Genomic DNA, 16,415 nt, shown 5'->3' with positions numbered 1-16,415 from the left:
CTGAAAGCATATAGAAGAATTCTGAGCTATAATGAGATGATACTTTGTAACACAATATTAGTTTTCTGGAAAAAGAAATCATATATACAGCCAGCAGTGGGGACTCGGTTCAGACCTGCACTTTTGCTGCCTGTGTAAACACAGATGCACAGCCGGCCTCACACCAGTCAAGTGACTTTAGGCAGGTCATCTAATCTCTTTAAGTTTCATTTTCCTAATCAAAGAAATGGATATTAACACTTGCTCTGTCTTCTCCACTGCACTAATATAAACTCGAATGAGAAAGTCATTGTCCTTAGGTATAAACCAGGTGCAAATACATTCAAATTAAAATGCGGTGAAAGTCTCTTTAAAAGTTTCAAACATGCAAGGTGACATATCAAATGATGTTAGCTCAGAGGAGCCCGTGAACGATGCTTGTATCATAATCTAGCTTTCCCCACTTTATTAAACAGGGTACTTCAGCCTAGGAGAACTTTGTTCAATTTGGGAATGTTTTTATGTTGCCAGCTTCATTGAGACACATATCATGCAGTTTACCAAGTTACACAGTTCAGTGGTTTTTAGAATATTCACAGAGTTGTGGAATCATCACGATCAATTTTACTATACTCATTAGTCTCCCCACCGACCCTGCCAAACTTCCCAGCTCATTAGCAGTCACTCCCCATTTGCCCCCAACACCCCCACACCTAGGCAACAACTAATCTAATTTTTGTCTCCATAGATGTCCCTATTATGGGCATTTCATATAAATAGAATCATATAATATGTGGGGTTTTTTTTAATGGCTTCCTTTAATTAGTGTAATTTTTTCAAGGTTCATTAATATTATAGCATGTATCAAAACTTCATACATTTTATGGCCAAGAAGTATTTCATTGTATGGATATACCACATTTTGTTTTCTCATAACATCAGTTCATAGACATTTAGGTTGTTTCCAAGAAAGGGAATGGTGTTTTGTTAAAGTCCAGGTACTATTAAAACTATGGATTATTAACCCAGATAGAAGAAATAATTTAGGAGCGAACACTGAAAGAACACAAGAACATCACCTCCAAAAGACCTTAAGTAAATTGTTTTTGAGGCAGAGCAGAGCCTAATGTGGAGGCAAGATCGTTTATTTGACGTAGAGAATTCTTTAGCAAAACACACATAATGTCTTTAAAGTACATATCAGATATGTGAGTTTCATGCTCAAATGGTTACCTTTGTTTGTTTGGAGTAGGGGTAAGTCGGTGTAGATTTTTGTTCAGGAGAATTTCAGTTCCTTGGGGCAAGAAGATAACTGACTTTGTTTAATTGTATTTTGCATTGCCTTACTGTTTTCATTGTACAAATCATATCAATTTGGTAAATTTCTATCAAATTCTAACGTTCTGTCAGAATTTTCTAGAGGCTGATTGAAGAACAAAAGGCACCACCCAGAAATGACTTTGAATATGCCTTGTTTGCTTTAACTCCTTTCAGAAACAAAGCCAGCCTGTGTCTTCAATAACGTGGAATATAATGACGGAGATATGTTTCGAATGGACAACTGTCGGTTCTGTCGATGCCAAGGGGGTGTTTCCATCTGCTTCACTGCCCAGTGTGGTGAGCTGAACTGCGAGAGGTACTATGTGCCCGAAGGAGAGTGCTGCCCAGTGTGTGAGGGTAAGAGAAGGTGCTCATTAAGGTTAATAAGCATATACATGGCTCAGACTTTTAATACCAAAATCAACACAATTCAGTCTCACCCAAAAATAGAAGAAAATTGAAGAAGTTCCCTTTTTGTGACATCGTGGCCCATCTTTCAGGACTTTGATCATGTCAGGAGGAGTGTGTGAGATGCCTCCCCAAGGGAAGTTATACCCTGGGTGTAGAAAGTGGGCCACCTCTCTACACAGGTCGACATGAGATTTCCCAGAAGTGCTATCCATTCCCCCCCCCACCTTGATTCCAGAAGTTCCTCAGCAAGATCTGGGGACGTCAGAGTTCACCCCCTGTTTTCCTCAGATTGTTCAGCTGGAACAAGCCAACCCTGATCATTGACCATCTCAGCCAGTCAGCTCAGAGGGGAGCTTGCCCTGTCTCCTTTCCACACCCACACCCCTGCAGGTCGGGTCAGGACTCTACTCCTTGAAAATATGTATTTGGTGAGAGAGGGGTTGTGTGGCATGGTGGTGACACCAGCTGAAGCCCAGCCAAGTGTCAGGTATGGCCCTGGGCAGAAGGCTCTCAGGGTCTGCTTTCTCTGTATCCCTTCATCCCTCTAAGAAGTAATAGTTTCATGTTTCTCCAACAGGCTTTACTCTCCCACCTCTGCTATTTGTAAATAGTGAACATTTCAGAATAATGATTCTGAATATCCATTCACTATGGCCCGCACATTTTAAGGTTTAGGAAACTGAAGTTCAAAAGATAGAGTCATTTGTCTAAGTTTATGATACCCCCACCCCTGATTGTGTCTCTGGTGTGAACACATCACTCAGGCCCAAGGTGACGTGGGCCTTCTTGTCTGGACTGACGGGGTCACAGATCCTCAGTCTGGAATCAGACGTTTCCGTCTTGCGTCTGAAGTCCACCCTCCCTTTGGGGTGCCTGGGTGGCTCAGTCGGCTGAGTGTCCGACTTCAGTTCGGGCCATGATCTCATGGTTCGTGAGTTCGAGCCCCACGTCGAGCTCTGTGCTGGCAGCTCAGAGCCTGGAGCCTGCTTCAGATTCTGTGTCTCCCTCTCTCCTGCCCCTCCCCCGCTGTGCACCCTATCTCTCTCTCTCTCAAAAAAAGAAAATAAACGTTAAAAAAAAAAAACTTAAAGTCCACCCTGCCTTTATCTGTGCACAGGAAACAGAGGACAGAATGCCACGCCACATTCTGTACCTTTTTCTGTCTTCCTACGGTCCTGTTCACTGTCTGAGCTATATTTACCACATAATATTGGAGATCTGAAAATGTTTAAAGTATACAAACTACATTCCTAACATTGAACAATTGTTTATACCAGGGAAATTCTTTCCCGTCTTAGCAATTATTTTAGCCGACATAGGAGAAAGGTGGTTCACTTTTTAGAAGTGTCGTTGTGGATTAATTTTTTTAAAAAGTCACATCAAACTTTTAACCTTCCCAAATGATTTGTTCCCTAGCTGGCCCCAGTTTGTAATAGTTTCTCAAACTACGTAGCAGTTGGTGGTGTAAAAACACAGATAGGAACCTCTGTGTAATAATCATAATGAGAGGTCTGGGCACAGATCCGGTTATGTCTCACTTCCTGGAATTCAGATCCAGGCTCAGAGTAGAAATGAAGTATGCAGTGTAATATTTTTTATGAAGAAATTTATAAAGTCTTATCTAGCTCAGGTCTCTTGGCTGCTTCCCTTTCTGGCAGGCTGACTTTCTAAAGCTGTGACTGCATGATTTTAACTTTCGGCGTTCTGACTTTCTTATAACGCCCTGTTACCTCTTTAGACTAAAGAGGACCAAACTCATGAGTGCCTAGTCTTTCCTCCCCACTCAGCAGCCCTTACTCTTTGAAGCCAGGTTTTACATGTTTCTGAAAAAGAAAATTGAGTGGTTTATCTGGTTGCTCTCGTTATGATAGTAGTTGGGGATTTTGTGTGCAGTGTTTATGTCCTGGTCAGTAACGTCAGAAAACATTTTTTAGTTTTTAACAGTAGCCTTGGCTACTTTTGTTCCCCATCCTTGGCTGCTGCTTGGCCACCCAGCTCACAGGGAGAAAAATAGCCTAAGTTCATAGCCTTTCCTCCAGGGCACAAACAGCCACCCACCGTATGTCTAAACCAGCCTCGTCTCAAACAAGGCCACAGCAAATTCCTGCTGTCCTCCTCACTGTTGTCCACGTGGACCTCCAGGCACCCCGAGATAGACTTCAGTCCATCCTAGAAGTCATGGCATCGCTCTGAGTTGGATGGGGGCATTATTTCCCCCACTCTACAGGTGGTGAAATTGAAGTATGATTAAACATTAAAGCTGACAACTCAGAAGACCTTGTCAGAGCCTAAAATGGACCTATGTTTTGCAGTCACCAACCCCCAGCTCTGCCCACCGAGTTTTGGAACTTTATGTAGTGGTAACACCTGCACGTTGGTTTTTACACCACAGATCCCCTGCCCTGTCTGCAGTGTCACGATGGGTGGACATGAACTCGGTATGACAGCTTCTTTTGCATGTCCCCCCTGGAGACCCCTTATGCAGCCCGAGCTTCTGCTGATCACAGCTGGAAAAGAACTGCTGATGACTAGCACCTGGGAAAAATGTCTCCAGGTGCAGGCAGGGATAAGATTTAGAATGCCCTCCATCTCACTCTGAGCTCACATTTTGATTTAGATCCAGTGTATCCTTTTAATAATCCTGCCGGCTGCTACGCCAGCGGTCAGATCCGCGCTCACGGAGACCGGTGGCGGGAAGACGACTGCACGTTCTGCCAGTGCATCAATGGGGAGCCCCACTGCGTGGCGACAGCCTGCGGGCAGAGCTGCATGAACCCCGTCAAAGTGCCCGGCGAGTGTTGCCCTGTGTGCGAAGGTAAGCCTTGTTGACTCTGCTGAGTCCCTGGCGGTTGCCTCCAGTTGGGTCAGCTTCTGCCAGTATGTTCTTGTTTGTTTTTTATTTCCTCGGGCGTAATGTCTACTTCATGCTGTTACCAGTTGCAGATAAATTTTTTTTTCTTTCCCCCTACGGGCCCAAACTAATCATTTGGGGGCAAGTGTTGCAAACTTGCAATGAGGATGGCCTGGTCTCTCTTTTTTTACTGCTGCAAATATGCTTATCTCGATTCTTTACAATATAAGAATATATACATTTCAGTTCAGTTCAGTTCACTTCAAGCCTAATTAGCCATCCAAAGGTCAATGCAATAAAACAGAATGGGAGATAAGACCCGTGACTCAAGCATAGTGTGTTTGAGTTATGATGCTTCCATGAGCCCAAGAGTCCTGATGGCTAGAAGGAAAGCCTGCAACCATCAAAGGTAACTTGCATTCCTCACTGCCTTTCTTCTGAGCATCCATTCTGCTTCTAGTATCCTGAGGCTTTGACTTCGGTCTTGGCTGCCTGTATTCACTCATCCTGTTTAATGGAGAGGAGCCCGAGGCATTCTGGGACGGTCTTTCCCCAAACCCTGTTCCAGTCCATTTCCCCCATCCTGGGAAGGTTCTCTGCACCCTTAAGGTAGCTTTAATCCTCTGTCTGTATCTGTTAGTACAGACAAGAGAGCGAATATTTATACTGACAGATCCAATAGAGAGAATCCATCATTAAGAAGCACATTTGCATAGAAAAATGAACTAAAGTGGATCATGTTGAAGATGGATCCTTCTGGAATTTTTTAAAACAGCTATTAAGGAACTGACAGGTCTTTTCAGAAATTCAGTTAAGTTGACTAAGTCCTGTATCAAGAAGTCTTTTGCTTCTACCCAGATTGTAAGAAACTCAGACTTCAGAGTTTGCCTGACCAGCTTTATTAACCTCTGAGGGCTTAGAATTATAAAGAACTTAAAAATCATACAAACATTTAAGGGGAGGACTCTGGGTCTATTGACATCACAGTTCCCTCACCATTATTCTGCTCAGAATGCAGCTGCCACACTCCAAAAGTTTATAGCTTCCAGATGACCAGTTTTGTGGAAATCACCCACCCCTCACACATACACTCCTCCCATCCCCTGAAGGCGGTGTTTCAGCACCGGAAAAAGGAGTGGACGGAAATACGTGTGATGGTATATGGTTTGGCTTTGTGAGAAAAGGCACCTGGCTGAAACAGAGGTGGGAAGACCTTTCCCTGAGAATTTGGGACAGTCCGCTGTTGACTTGAAATCCTTAAGTACATATATGTGCATTGTAGCATTGAGAGAAATTTAAAGCCTAAATATATTAACAAACACTAATCGGTTAACTTCATGAGTCCTGAATTATAAATTGAAAATAAGACTAAAAAGCTTCTTAAACAAACAACAACAACAACAAAAAAATAGGGTCTTTCGTCTAAAAGGAAATGAAGGGAAGACAGACCCTTTTGCATTCATTAGCATACCTACCATAGTGACAGAGAAGGGAAACTGTTAGTGACTGGGAATATCTGTGTGTGTGAAAAGGACTGATTTATTTGTACAGCATGTAGATGTTTGGAGAGGGAATGAATGTTAGAGTTTGATCTCACATCTCTGTGGAGGTGTGATCTAACCTTCCACTGTTTGAGAAAAGAGTGATAGTTTTGGTCAGCCGTTAATTCCAAAAAATTTACTAAGAACTTCTGATTGTCCAAATGCGGCACTGGACACAAAGATAAATGAGAGACAACTCCTCGTTAAGGTCAAAGAAAATATTTTAGGCTGTTTTATACAAAACCAAGAGAAAAGGCATGCCCGTATTTAGGTACTGTGCGGTAAGTACCTGATGTCGTCTAATGCACACGCAACACTGTGCTGAAGGCCACATCATTGTGTTTTAAAGATGAAGAAATAAAGGTTGAGTGAGATTTCGGTAATTCCCTCCAAGGTCAGTTGCCGTTATGTAACAGTGATGGGATACACAGAAGTCCTGTCAGATTCGGCTGCGTTCCATCATTTTTCCCACGCCCCCAGATGTCATCTGTTTATTCACGCCCCTATTGCCACTTTTCTTATTCGTCTCTCTTCATCTCTGGCTCTTGGCCCGATGTCAGGGGGAGTGGGGTGACAGAGGAGGAGGTCATTTGTGGTTTGAAATCTACTCCGGGTGTTTCTGGACCTACCCATCTACCCCCCTCCTACCCCACCCTTTCCCACCTGCCCCCCTCCCCTGCCCTGGTTTGAAGAGCTCGGGCAGGGGTGGGGGGCAGGAGAAGGATGCCTTTGACAGTTACAACAGATTTCCTTCCCAAGTCTCGTGTCCAGATAGTCTCCTTCCCGGAACTCAGCACCTTGATTTCAAGCTCTCAGCTCTGCTGCCCTCAATTCCTTGGTTTTCCTTACAGCACTTTTCTCTCTTCATCCAGCCTTCACCATGCTCCATTTTCTAGTCCTCAGAGAACTCGATTGATTATGTTGAGTTTCTTGTTTTTAACTTCAGTAGTGAGTTTCATATAAGATTATGCTTGCTGTCCAATAACTTTCCTTTTAAGGTGTAGTAGGAAGACAGATTCTTTTCGTTATGGGATCAAAAAAGAGCATGCGGGGCGCCTGGGTGGCGCAGTCGGTTAAGCGTCCCACTTCAGCCAGGTCACGATCTCGCGGTTCGTGAGTTCGAGCCCCGCATCAGGCTCTGGGCTGATGGCTCAGAGCCTGGAGCCTGTTTCCGATTCTGTGTCTCCCTCTCTCTCTGCCCCTGCCCCGTTCATGCTCTGTCTCTCTCTGTCCCAAAAATAAATAAACGTTGAAAAAAAAAAAAAAATTAAAAAAAAAAAAAAAAAAAAGAGCATGCAACTTTAAGACCGAGTACCAGAAGGTTACATATTAATAATAATAAACTTATAAAATAATACAAGGCAAATGAAACTTATTGCTTAGTTTATAGGACCTGAGAAAGTCTCCGGAACTATTTGAAAACAATTTTTTTCAGCAGCATATTTAAACAGAATTTCAAGTGATCTCAGAATAGCAAAAAGATTAGATGAAGTAAGAAAAAGGGAAGGTGTTAATGTGTAATAATCAGCCACGATTACTTGGAGAAACCAGGAACACTGGTATTTATGCAGTTTGTACACAGTAAATTCCTCTGTGCACAATTGCATAACAAATGTTGGCCCTCACCCTATTAGCTACAGTCCCAGGGTACTCAGAGCCTGAAATTAGATGAAAGAGCCCACACAGGGATTGTGGTTTGAGATTCTTTCTAAATAGATTACTGGACTTCCACATATGGTGTATTAGGACCTACAGCTGGGACAAACATTGTTGTGACCATTGTTGTTACTGGAGATCCGTACGTTCCAAGTGACAATGCCATGTGCTTGGTTACTCCTGGAGGACAGGGGAACTAGGGCCCTTCAAGACTAGGCTGTTACTTGATAGCTAACTCAATTCACAAGTCCCTAAGTGCTTTTTAAATTGGCACTTAAGTACTCTCATGATTGAGTCTTACCAAGTTATTGTCAACACCCAATTCAGGTATACAGATAAGCCATCCCATTGTGTGAGTCTGTAACTGACTGTATTCTCAGGTTTTGCTCTGCTGGCTTTTCTCCTCCTTTCCTCTTATTCTTCAATCACACGATTTTAGTTTTCTCGCCCTTGTTAAAGAGCTAGGATAGAAGAGAATGGAATAGCGTATGAAGTTTGCAATGCAATTTAAGCGTACAGATAGAAGATGTGTCCTTATCTCCTTAAAAACTGAAAACAGAAAAGGTGGCAGAGTGAGGGCTTCCTCGGCATCTGGCACCGTTTGTGTCCTCTCATTTATAGCCCTTAATGACAGTGGCTAACATTTCTTGCACACCGACAAAGACAGCCTGTTTTAAGGGCATCAGCTCCTTTGATTCTCACAACTTCCCTCTGCTAGCACCATCCTAATGTATCATCACAGAATCCAAAGTTAGAGGTCACGTGACTCGCCCAAGGTCGTAGAGCTTGAAACTGACTGGCCAGTGTGTTCCCAGAGCCCTGGCTCTGGACCGCTCAGGAGTGCTGCCTCTGAGACAGCACACGGCGCTCCAGGTCCATGAGTAGCCTGAAAGAGGCTACTCCCCGACGACCCGGGAATTTATCATATTTTGTAAATCCAAAAGACAGCACCTGACATGTAAGTAGGTGCTCAGAAATTGTTAATGAATAAATGATGAGCGAGTGAGGCAGGGAGGGAGCAAGAGCCTGGAGTAGGAAATCAAGCAAACTCCTCTTACAGACCTCCTCCTGAGCTGAGGAAGGAGGAAGACTCTGGGCAGACCCTGGTAGAGGTTTCTGTAACCAGAGCCTCACATGCTGACCCTGAGCAGATGAAGAAAGAGCAACGTTAGAATGCTTATATTTGAGGGGCACCTGGGGGGGCTCAGTTAAGCATCTGACTCTTGGCTCCGGCGCAGGTGGTGATCTCACGGTTGATGAGATCAAGCCCTGAATCCGGCTCTGCACTGATAGCACAGAGCCCGCTTGGGATTTTGTCTCCCTCTCCCTCTCCCTCTCTGCCCCTCCCCCACGTGCTCTCTACCTGTCTCTCAAAATAAATAAACTTAAAAAAAAAGAATGCCTATGTTTGAAAATACACTTTGAGAGTAGGAAGCAAGAGTGTTAGATGGAGTGTGTTTGGCACACGATGGGCCCAGATGTCTACAGGCGAGCTGGACCCATTAGCTTCAAGTTGACCACGCGTCCTCCTGATGAGCACGGAGCTCTCGACTCCCTCCCAGGGCAGCCACAGGGCTCTTTCATCACTGGTTTGTAAACTGTGGTTTATTCCCTCTTCAGTTTAGCCCCTGTGTCCAGAGTCCCACAAGGCTAATGCTCACTGGCAAGTTGAATGTACTGCTTTTAAGACCTGCCTTGTTATTTCACTACGGTTTTTTTTAACGTCGCAATTCAATATTGAAAATACTTCAACTTTTTCCCAGTAATATCAGATATAAGTGGTGCCTATGCTGATTCTTAATGTCAGAGGGACCCTAAGGACACAGTACCATTTTCCGTTTAAAAAAAAAAAATCTGTTTTATATTTAAAGGTAAGATAGGTGTTGAGGAGGGAAATTTTGGCTACAAGGTATATATGACATGCACTTGATGACCCAATAAGAAAAATGCAAGACATGTGAACAGGTATGAATGAGGCCAGCCTGACTGCCCCACCTGATGCAAGAGATAAGAATTTCATTGTTACTTCGAAGTCTTGATGTGGGGCCCAGTCTGCTGTCTCATCTTGGGCTATGGCTGGACCCCACCCAGGTGGCCTCTGTGACCTGAGTGTCCGTCAGGCCCCACGTACACAGTCTCCTGCTGGGAGGATTTGTTGGCTTTGATGACCTGGGGGATTTCAGAGCCAACACCCAGAGTATCACTTATCAAAAATCAGGAACAGCATAGGTAATATTTTATAAGGTAATATTCAACATTATGGCTTAGGTTGCCAGTAAATACATTTTGTCCTTGTGGTTGGGCAAATGGCTAGTTTCTTTCTACTGTTTCTGTTTCTCTGAAACAAGAGCAAATCTGTTTCCTCTCTCAGGATATCAAAGAGTTATTTGTAGCTTATCAAAGCTAGATAATGGGTACATAAGGGTCTGTCCTGTTACTCTGTCTACCTCAGGACTAACAGAAAAAAATCTTTTCCATAATAAAAACTTAAAATGAGTGCTGTTTGCAGAGTTATTATGTGAAACTGAGCTGAGTTTCAGCCAGACCTAATAATTCTGCTTACCTGGAGTAAGCCAGCTCTTCTAGTGGAAGAATAAGAGATTACTTTGCATTGATTCTTCCTAATTCTCTGAACTTGGGATAACATGTGATTGAGCCAAACAGTCAACTATCTTTCTCCCTGGTACCTGGCTTTCTTAGATCTCTTACTTGGGTAATCCTGATCCTACTTGAGACAGTGTTGAAGAGCATTAGGCTTCTCTTGACCTGTGTGGATGGAGTAAGCCACTGCAACGTCAGCTCACCCACCAGAATGCCTGCTGTGTTCCTCTCTAAAGGGCTGGAGGTCAGTGAGCTAGCAGACATAACAGCCTCCTCGTCAATCCTAATTGTATAGGAGCACTATATTCTTTCCCATAAATGCTGATGGTGTCTTTTGAATCAAGCCACCCTTCAAGTGAAATTTCTACTGGGCTGCCAGAAAAGTCTGTACCAGGCACGTATCTGGGTGGGAATTCCTTAAAACGAGAAAAAATGTTTCCAGCCCTGCCCATAATACTTCCTCGCTGAATAGTATCTCAGATGATTAAGCTACTGCTTCTGTGGCACGGAATCAAACATAGTTTGGCTGACCCAAGAGGCAGCGAAGTCAAAGATGCCACAGGGTCACATGATATCAACATTCTGATACATCAAACAAGGATCAAAACTCAGTTTATGGGTGGTATTGCTTCAGTGCCATATACGATGCTATTATTAGTAGGCCAAGAATAATAAGATACTCATAATATCTCAAAGACTGTTAGGCATGCTCTTCCATCCTTTAACTCTTAAGTGTCCTGGAAACTAGTTCCATAAATGGAAATTAAAACATAGCACAGTCTGGGTTGTTGGGGTTTTTTTGTGTGGGGGGGGTTTTTTGTTTTTTTTATTGACCAAATAAGGTCGTATGTTGGGTAACAGATGCAGGGAACATGACTGTGTGTTGACCTAGGTAGGTATTTAACCTAAAGCATCAGAAATTTTTCCTGGATGAATTTCATAGTGTTGTGATTTTTTCTCTGGTAATTTAAAATAGCTTTAGGTATTTCAAATAACATTAGAATGTTATTGTTCGGAGCTGATTGTGAAATGCGTGATTAGAAAAACCTCTGCCTCTGATTTTACAGCTTTTTCAGCAGTCGTAGCTATGAAGCGTTTTCCTGTTGAAGCTCCCTGCCAGGGGCTGTTCTTCGCGTCTTCTGCTCTCCGCTTCCCATACCTAAAAGGGCATTATTGCTGGGTGTCTCATCCTTTTCCTGCGTAGATAATAATTGAATCTAATAGTTCAGACTTGGGCCTGCTAATTTTCATCTAATCAACAGAGGCAGGAAAACATAGTCTGGAATGCTAACTATGTGAATGAAAAATATTTAGTCATTCTTGAAATGATAGGAATGTTTTTCCAACAAGCTTAAATAAACACAATCTCTACTGAGACTGTGTTAAACTTTTTTTGGATAAGAGACAACTCTTAGGCAACCAAACAGAAGTTAATGAAGGTTATTAAGAAACATGCCCTTCAGAAAAGGCTCATGGACTTTAAAAAGAAAGATCCCATTTTCTTTATGGTACACGGCCATTGACCCTGATGTAGCAGAATTGGTTTTCTTTTAGCTTTTTATCAGTTGATAGAATTCACCATGTTAAGTAATAATCACATTGTCTAGCTTTTTGAAGATTTTCTGCTGCACTTAACTGTTTACCTCCTTTCTAGGGAATGGATTGGTCTCAACACGCCTGGTTTGTTTGTTTGTTTGTTTTTTAACGTTTATTCATTTTTGAGAGACAGAGACAGAGCGTGAGTGGGGGAGAGGCAAAGGGAGGGGGAACACAGAATCCGAACCAGGCTCCGGGCTCCGAGTGTTGTCAACACAGAGCCCAGTATGGGGCTTGAACCTACAAACAGTGAGATCATGACCTGAGCTGAAGTTGGACGCTTAACTGTGCCACCCAGGCGCCCCCTCGACACACCTGTTTTAAAGCACCTGACAGCACTTTTCATGTGAAAGCTTGCTTGTTAAGACCAATACAAGGTCCAAGGATAGAGTAGTGAGCTTCTTTTTCAGTGTAGCAAAATGTACACATCCAAGTGAAGTGTTTTTCCTTTCAGAATAGTTCTGTGGGAAAACTGTACAGTTCCTGCAGAAATATAGTCGCTCAGAATATTTTTGGTACTCTTCTGTTGAAACTGGCATTGGGGCTTGCAGCACAGGCTTTTGAACGTCTTTAGCTTCACAGACCCCTGACTTCAAAGGTTTATCAGACTCTAGGAAATAGTCAGAGTCATTCACGTCTAAGTCTGGTGAGAAAAAGTGGATGATCTACCTGGGTAAAATCATTCAGAGGAAGCAAAAAGTGACAGTAAAATAAAGGCACTTTGTCTTCTATGACATAGTAATTTGCTCTGAAAGCAACTCCGAAGAGAAGTTTCAAATAGAATTTTAACATGAATAGCATTTCAGCACAAGCATATAGCCTCTGAAAGTGAGGGCTTTTAGCAATAACACTTATTTGTAAGTATAACTCCTGGTGTGTTTATTAAAAAAAAAAATCAATTCACTTACTACATAGTATTTTATGACTTCTAGGGGCTAGAAGCATTTATTTAAATGGTCATATATTACATTTTTCTGAAGTTACAGGTGCTCCATTCAAACATATTTTCAAATAAATTAGACTAAAATAGTTTCCCTATAGAAATAACTCTTTTAAAAGAGGTAGTGATCCCTATGCTAACTCTCTAACTCCACTTCTGATTGGACCATTTTAAACTGTGTCACTGTATGGTCTCAAGTTTATCTTAACAAGAACAAAACAATTTCACATTGTTTAATACATGAGGGTTAGCTGTAGAGATCGTGAGTTACCCGGTGAATTAATTGTTCTAGAGGCCCTATTTAGAAGTATTCGCTGTGCTGTGTCTGATTTTTGAAGATAAAATGTCACTCAAGTGTATAAAATGCTGCAATATTATTGTAAAAAAAAAAAAAAAAAAAAAACCCTGCAGGAGTGAAAATGTCTACTAAAAAATTAAAGAATGTCCTCTGGCCATTTGTGGATCTTCCAGGAGAGGTGGCTGCTGAGAAGGCAGGGGTCCAGACCACACCCACATGTTCTCATTTCACCCCCCAGGTACTCCCCATATCCGTCAGCGTGCAGACTGGGAAATCTGTTACCAGGGGACCCAGCACTGCCACATTTCGGTCCAGGGGTCCTACCATCAGTTGGATCTAAATTCCATTGGCGATAAGCCATAGTGAACGTGGAGTACTTTTTTGAAATTTGGCAGAAACGGGGGATGGTGATGCCTTGTCATGTCACACAGTTTGTTTTAATTTGAATTGAATTATTAGCAGTTAGACCAAATTTTTACCTACCGTTTCTGGCTGCAGAATGAATACCTATTTACACATAAAATTTACACAATACAATTTTACCTTCACGCCTGAGAGCCTAGCTGGATTCATCATGTCTTTTTGAAACAGAAGCCAGTTCACGCACGCGCAGACCACCGGAGACCCCAGCACTTAGCTGGCCACCAGTCGAAAATAAGAGTCAGTACAAAGCTCCAGCTCTTATTTTGCATCACCGCTGTGAAACACAACCAAGAATCCCCACGAAACTTCTGACACCAACAAGTACTTGGTCCCTGGGTTTGACTTTTCGCCTTGGCTGCTAGGGCACACGGAGAGCCGAGTCTGTGAGCCACGTGACTCTTCAACCAGGCAGGACCTCGCAGCATGCTCTCTGGGTGCTGACCTCATCCCTGGCTGCAGGAAATTCTTTTCTACGTAAAATTTACCTTGGCCCTCCATTCCTCACTTTAAAAACATACATGCTTGATATAACTTGAGACCGCTTTGGATCTGCTTTGGGATCGGCTAGGTGTATTGAATGCGCGTTTAGGTATGCGGTGCCTGCCATTTGCCTGCGCCTCTGTCTTGCCCTGTGGCCCTGGAACCATTGGTTTGGACGTCAGTGGGAAGACGAGATGGTGTTCTTTTTCATCTCAATTGGAAAGCTCTTGCCCTGCATGTCCGTTCCCTTTCTAAACCAATTTAAGGAGTCTCTCTTCCATTAAAAATTTTACCGAAAAAAATGCTTAGAGATAATAATAAACAGTTTGGGGTGGCTCTAAGCCTTGCAGATTGAGAAGGATCAGCAAGTTCATATCTTTTTAAGATCATGACTCTTTCATGCTTTCTGGGAACCAAGTTTTAGAAAGATTCCATGGAGATTTTAGGCCAGATTAATTCAGTAGGGCTGCTCTACAGTCCTGTAAGAGAGACAGTGAGCGTGTTGCTATTTGAGTGAAACGCCCCCAGTGTCATTGTTAAGAAAGTACTGGTTGAACTGTTTCTTACTGTTGACATATCTTAGATCACACTGAGATTGATCAAACGAAGATTTGCTCATCAAAGGCAGCTTTTAGAGATGGGTCTTCTGTATCCTCTTGCAACTTAAAAATGGCAAAACCACTGGCAAAGCTATGCAGATACTCCATATTGTAGTGTAATGAATTTTCCCTCCTCCCCAAGGATCCAGCAAGGCCCCCATCATGAGAGAGGAAGAACGGGGTCAGCCAGGCGCACAGAACCATTGTCTCAACTCACACTGGATAAGCTGATTATGAAGAGATTTCTGTTCTCTTCGAGACACCATGGACACAGTGAAAATGGGGAACAATGATATCAGACTGCTACTCAGCAAACGTGAAAGGCGCCAGTGGCCGGTCACTAACACGCTCCAAAGCTTACCAGACCATATGAAAGGATGTCATGGACCGACCCACATCCCAGATGCTTTTCATGTTATCGCTGGAGATAGAAAATGATGCTTAAGTTACAATGGTCAGGGTTCAGAATGCCAAACCAGTTGTCGCACCATTTATCAGCCAAACATTTAAGGCCTGCAAGAGGCACATAATGCATTTACTCAGCCATCATCTGAGACCAGTTCTAGCTCTAAGCAGGCAGGATAGTCATTAACAACAGTAATTATAGCAACATGTAATAACCGTGTATCCCTTAGAGTTTGTTGTCCCCTCCTTGTGATCTTACTTGAGCCTCGCAGTGATGTCGTGAGGTCGGAATAATTAATGGATATTCCCATTTTATACAAGCCCAGAGAGGTTCAGCATTGCATGTAAGGTAATAAGAGCATAGGGACTCATGCTGAATCTCCTGACTCCAAGTCCACGTCCTTGGCATTGCTTCTCCTTAGACCCCATCGTGAGAAGGGAGAGGGTGAGGAAAGTAAGATGGTGAATATGAAAGGACTCGACCATGATGGCTCAGACTCAGAAGCCATTCTTGCTCCTGGCTGTGTTCTCAGTGCTGAGACCCAATGACTATGATTCTGACCTGTTGTGGCCTGGCCTTTGACCCTGTTTGTTTTCCTGAGCCTCTGTCTGGTTCAGGAATTTTGACATTGCTCTATGACCTCCAGGAAAGCCTGTTGCCGCTGCCGAGGGATATGCACCCTCCCCCCCACCCCAGAGGGCATGCGAGCCACTCCCCAGCTGTCTCTGTACCCAGGCCTGCCCAGCCTCGTTCCTGTCCAGGCACTGGGCCCTGACCAGTGGCACTGACATCCCCACGGAGTAAAATAAATAGGCTCCTCAGCCCCCTCCAGGTGCCAGGCACTGGGATGACATCATCAGTGCCCTTGTGCGTTCAGCTTTGGACTTGTCTCTTTTCTCCCTCTGACTCTTGCTGAGCCCTTCGTCCCCTGCTAGTTGTGTTGCTGAATTGAGTGCGTGCCCAGCTCTTTTCAGGACTATTTTAGTAGCACTTCATTCATTTGGCACCATCAGTGAATTGAGGTAGTCACAGACGTGAATTCTCCAGCAAAGCGAAATTTGGGGTGTCAGATTTTATGTTAAGAATTTTGAAGGGAGACCTACAATGCTTTGTATACCTGTGTGCCTTCTCAAGCCAAAGGTACAGGTCATAAGTTAACCTATTTTAGGCAATGGAGTATCATCACTGGGTTTCTCAGACTGCTTGGGTTTGGGGATTTTCACTCTGGTTTCACTATTATTAGAGTGTCTGGTTCACAGCAGCATTCTGGTCTAGCTTGCTGCTTGAGAGAAGCTCATTTATTGAGTACCTATG

At 43.4% G+C, this 16,415-nt stretch overlaps 1 protein-coding gene across 7 annotated transcripts in view; it reads left to right on the top strand.

Moving 5' to 3' along the window:
• Positions 1–16,415, top strand: part of CRIM1 (cysteine rich transmembrane BMP regulator 1) — a 192,891-nt gene that overhangs the window by 115,278 nt on the left and 61,198 nt on the right. For all 7 annotated transcript variants that reach the window (XM_043604183.1, XM_043604181.1, XM_043604178.1 and 4 more), the window contains 2 exons: positions 1,474–1,656; positions 4,328–4,525. In XM_043604183.1, coding sequence (XP_043460118.1) covers positions 1,474–1,656; positions 4,328–4,525 — 381 coding nt within the window. The remainder of the gene's footprint in view (positions 1–1,473; positions 1,657–4,327; positions 4,526–16,415) is intronic.

Source organism: Prionailurus bengalensis, chromosome A3, assembly GCF_016509475.1.
Source record: "Prionailurus bengalensis isolate Pbe53 chromosome A3, Fcat_Pben_1.1_paternal_pri, whole genome shotgun sequence".
Taxonomy (NCBI): Eukaryota; Metazoa; Chordata; class Mammalia; order Carnivora; family Felidae; genus Prionailurus; species Prionailurus bengalensis.
Note: the sequence above shows the minus strand (reverse complement) of the source record. Positions and strands in the feature narration are given on the sequence as shown.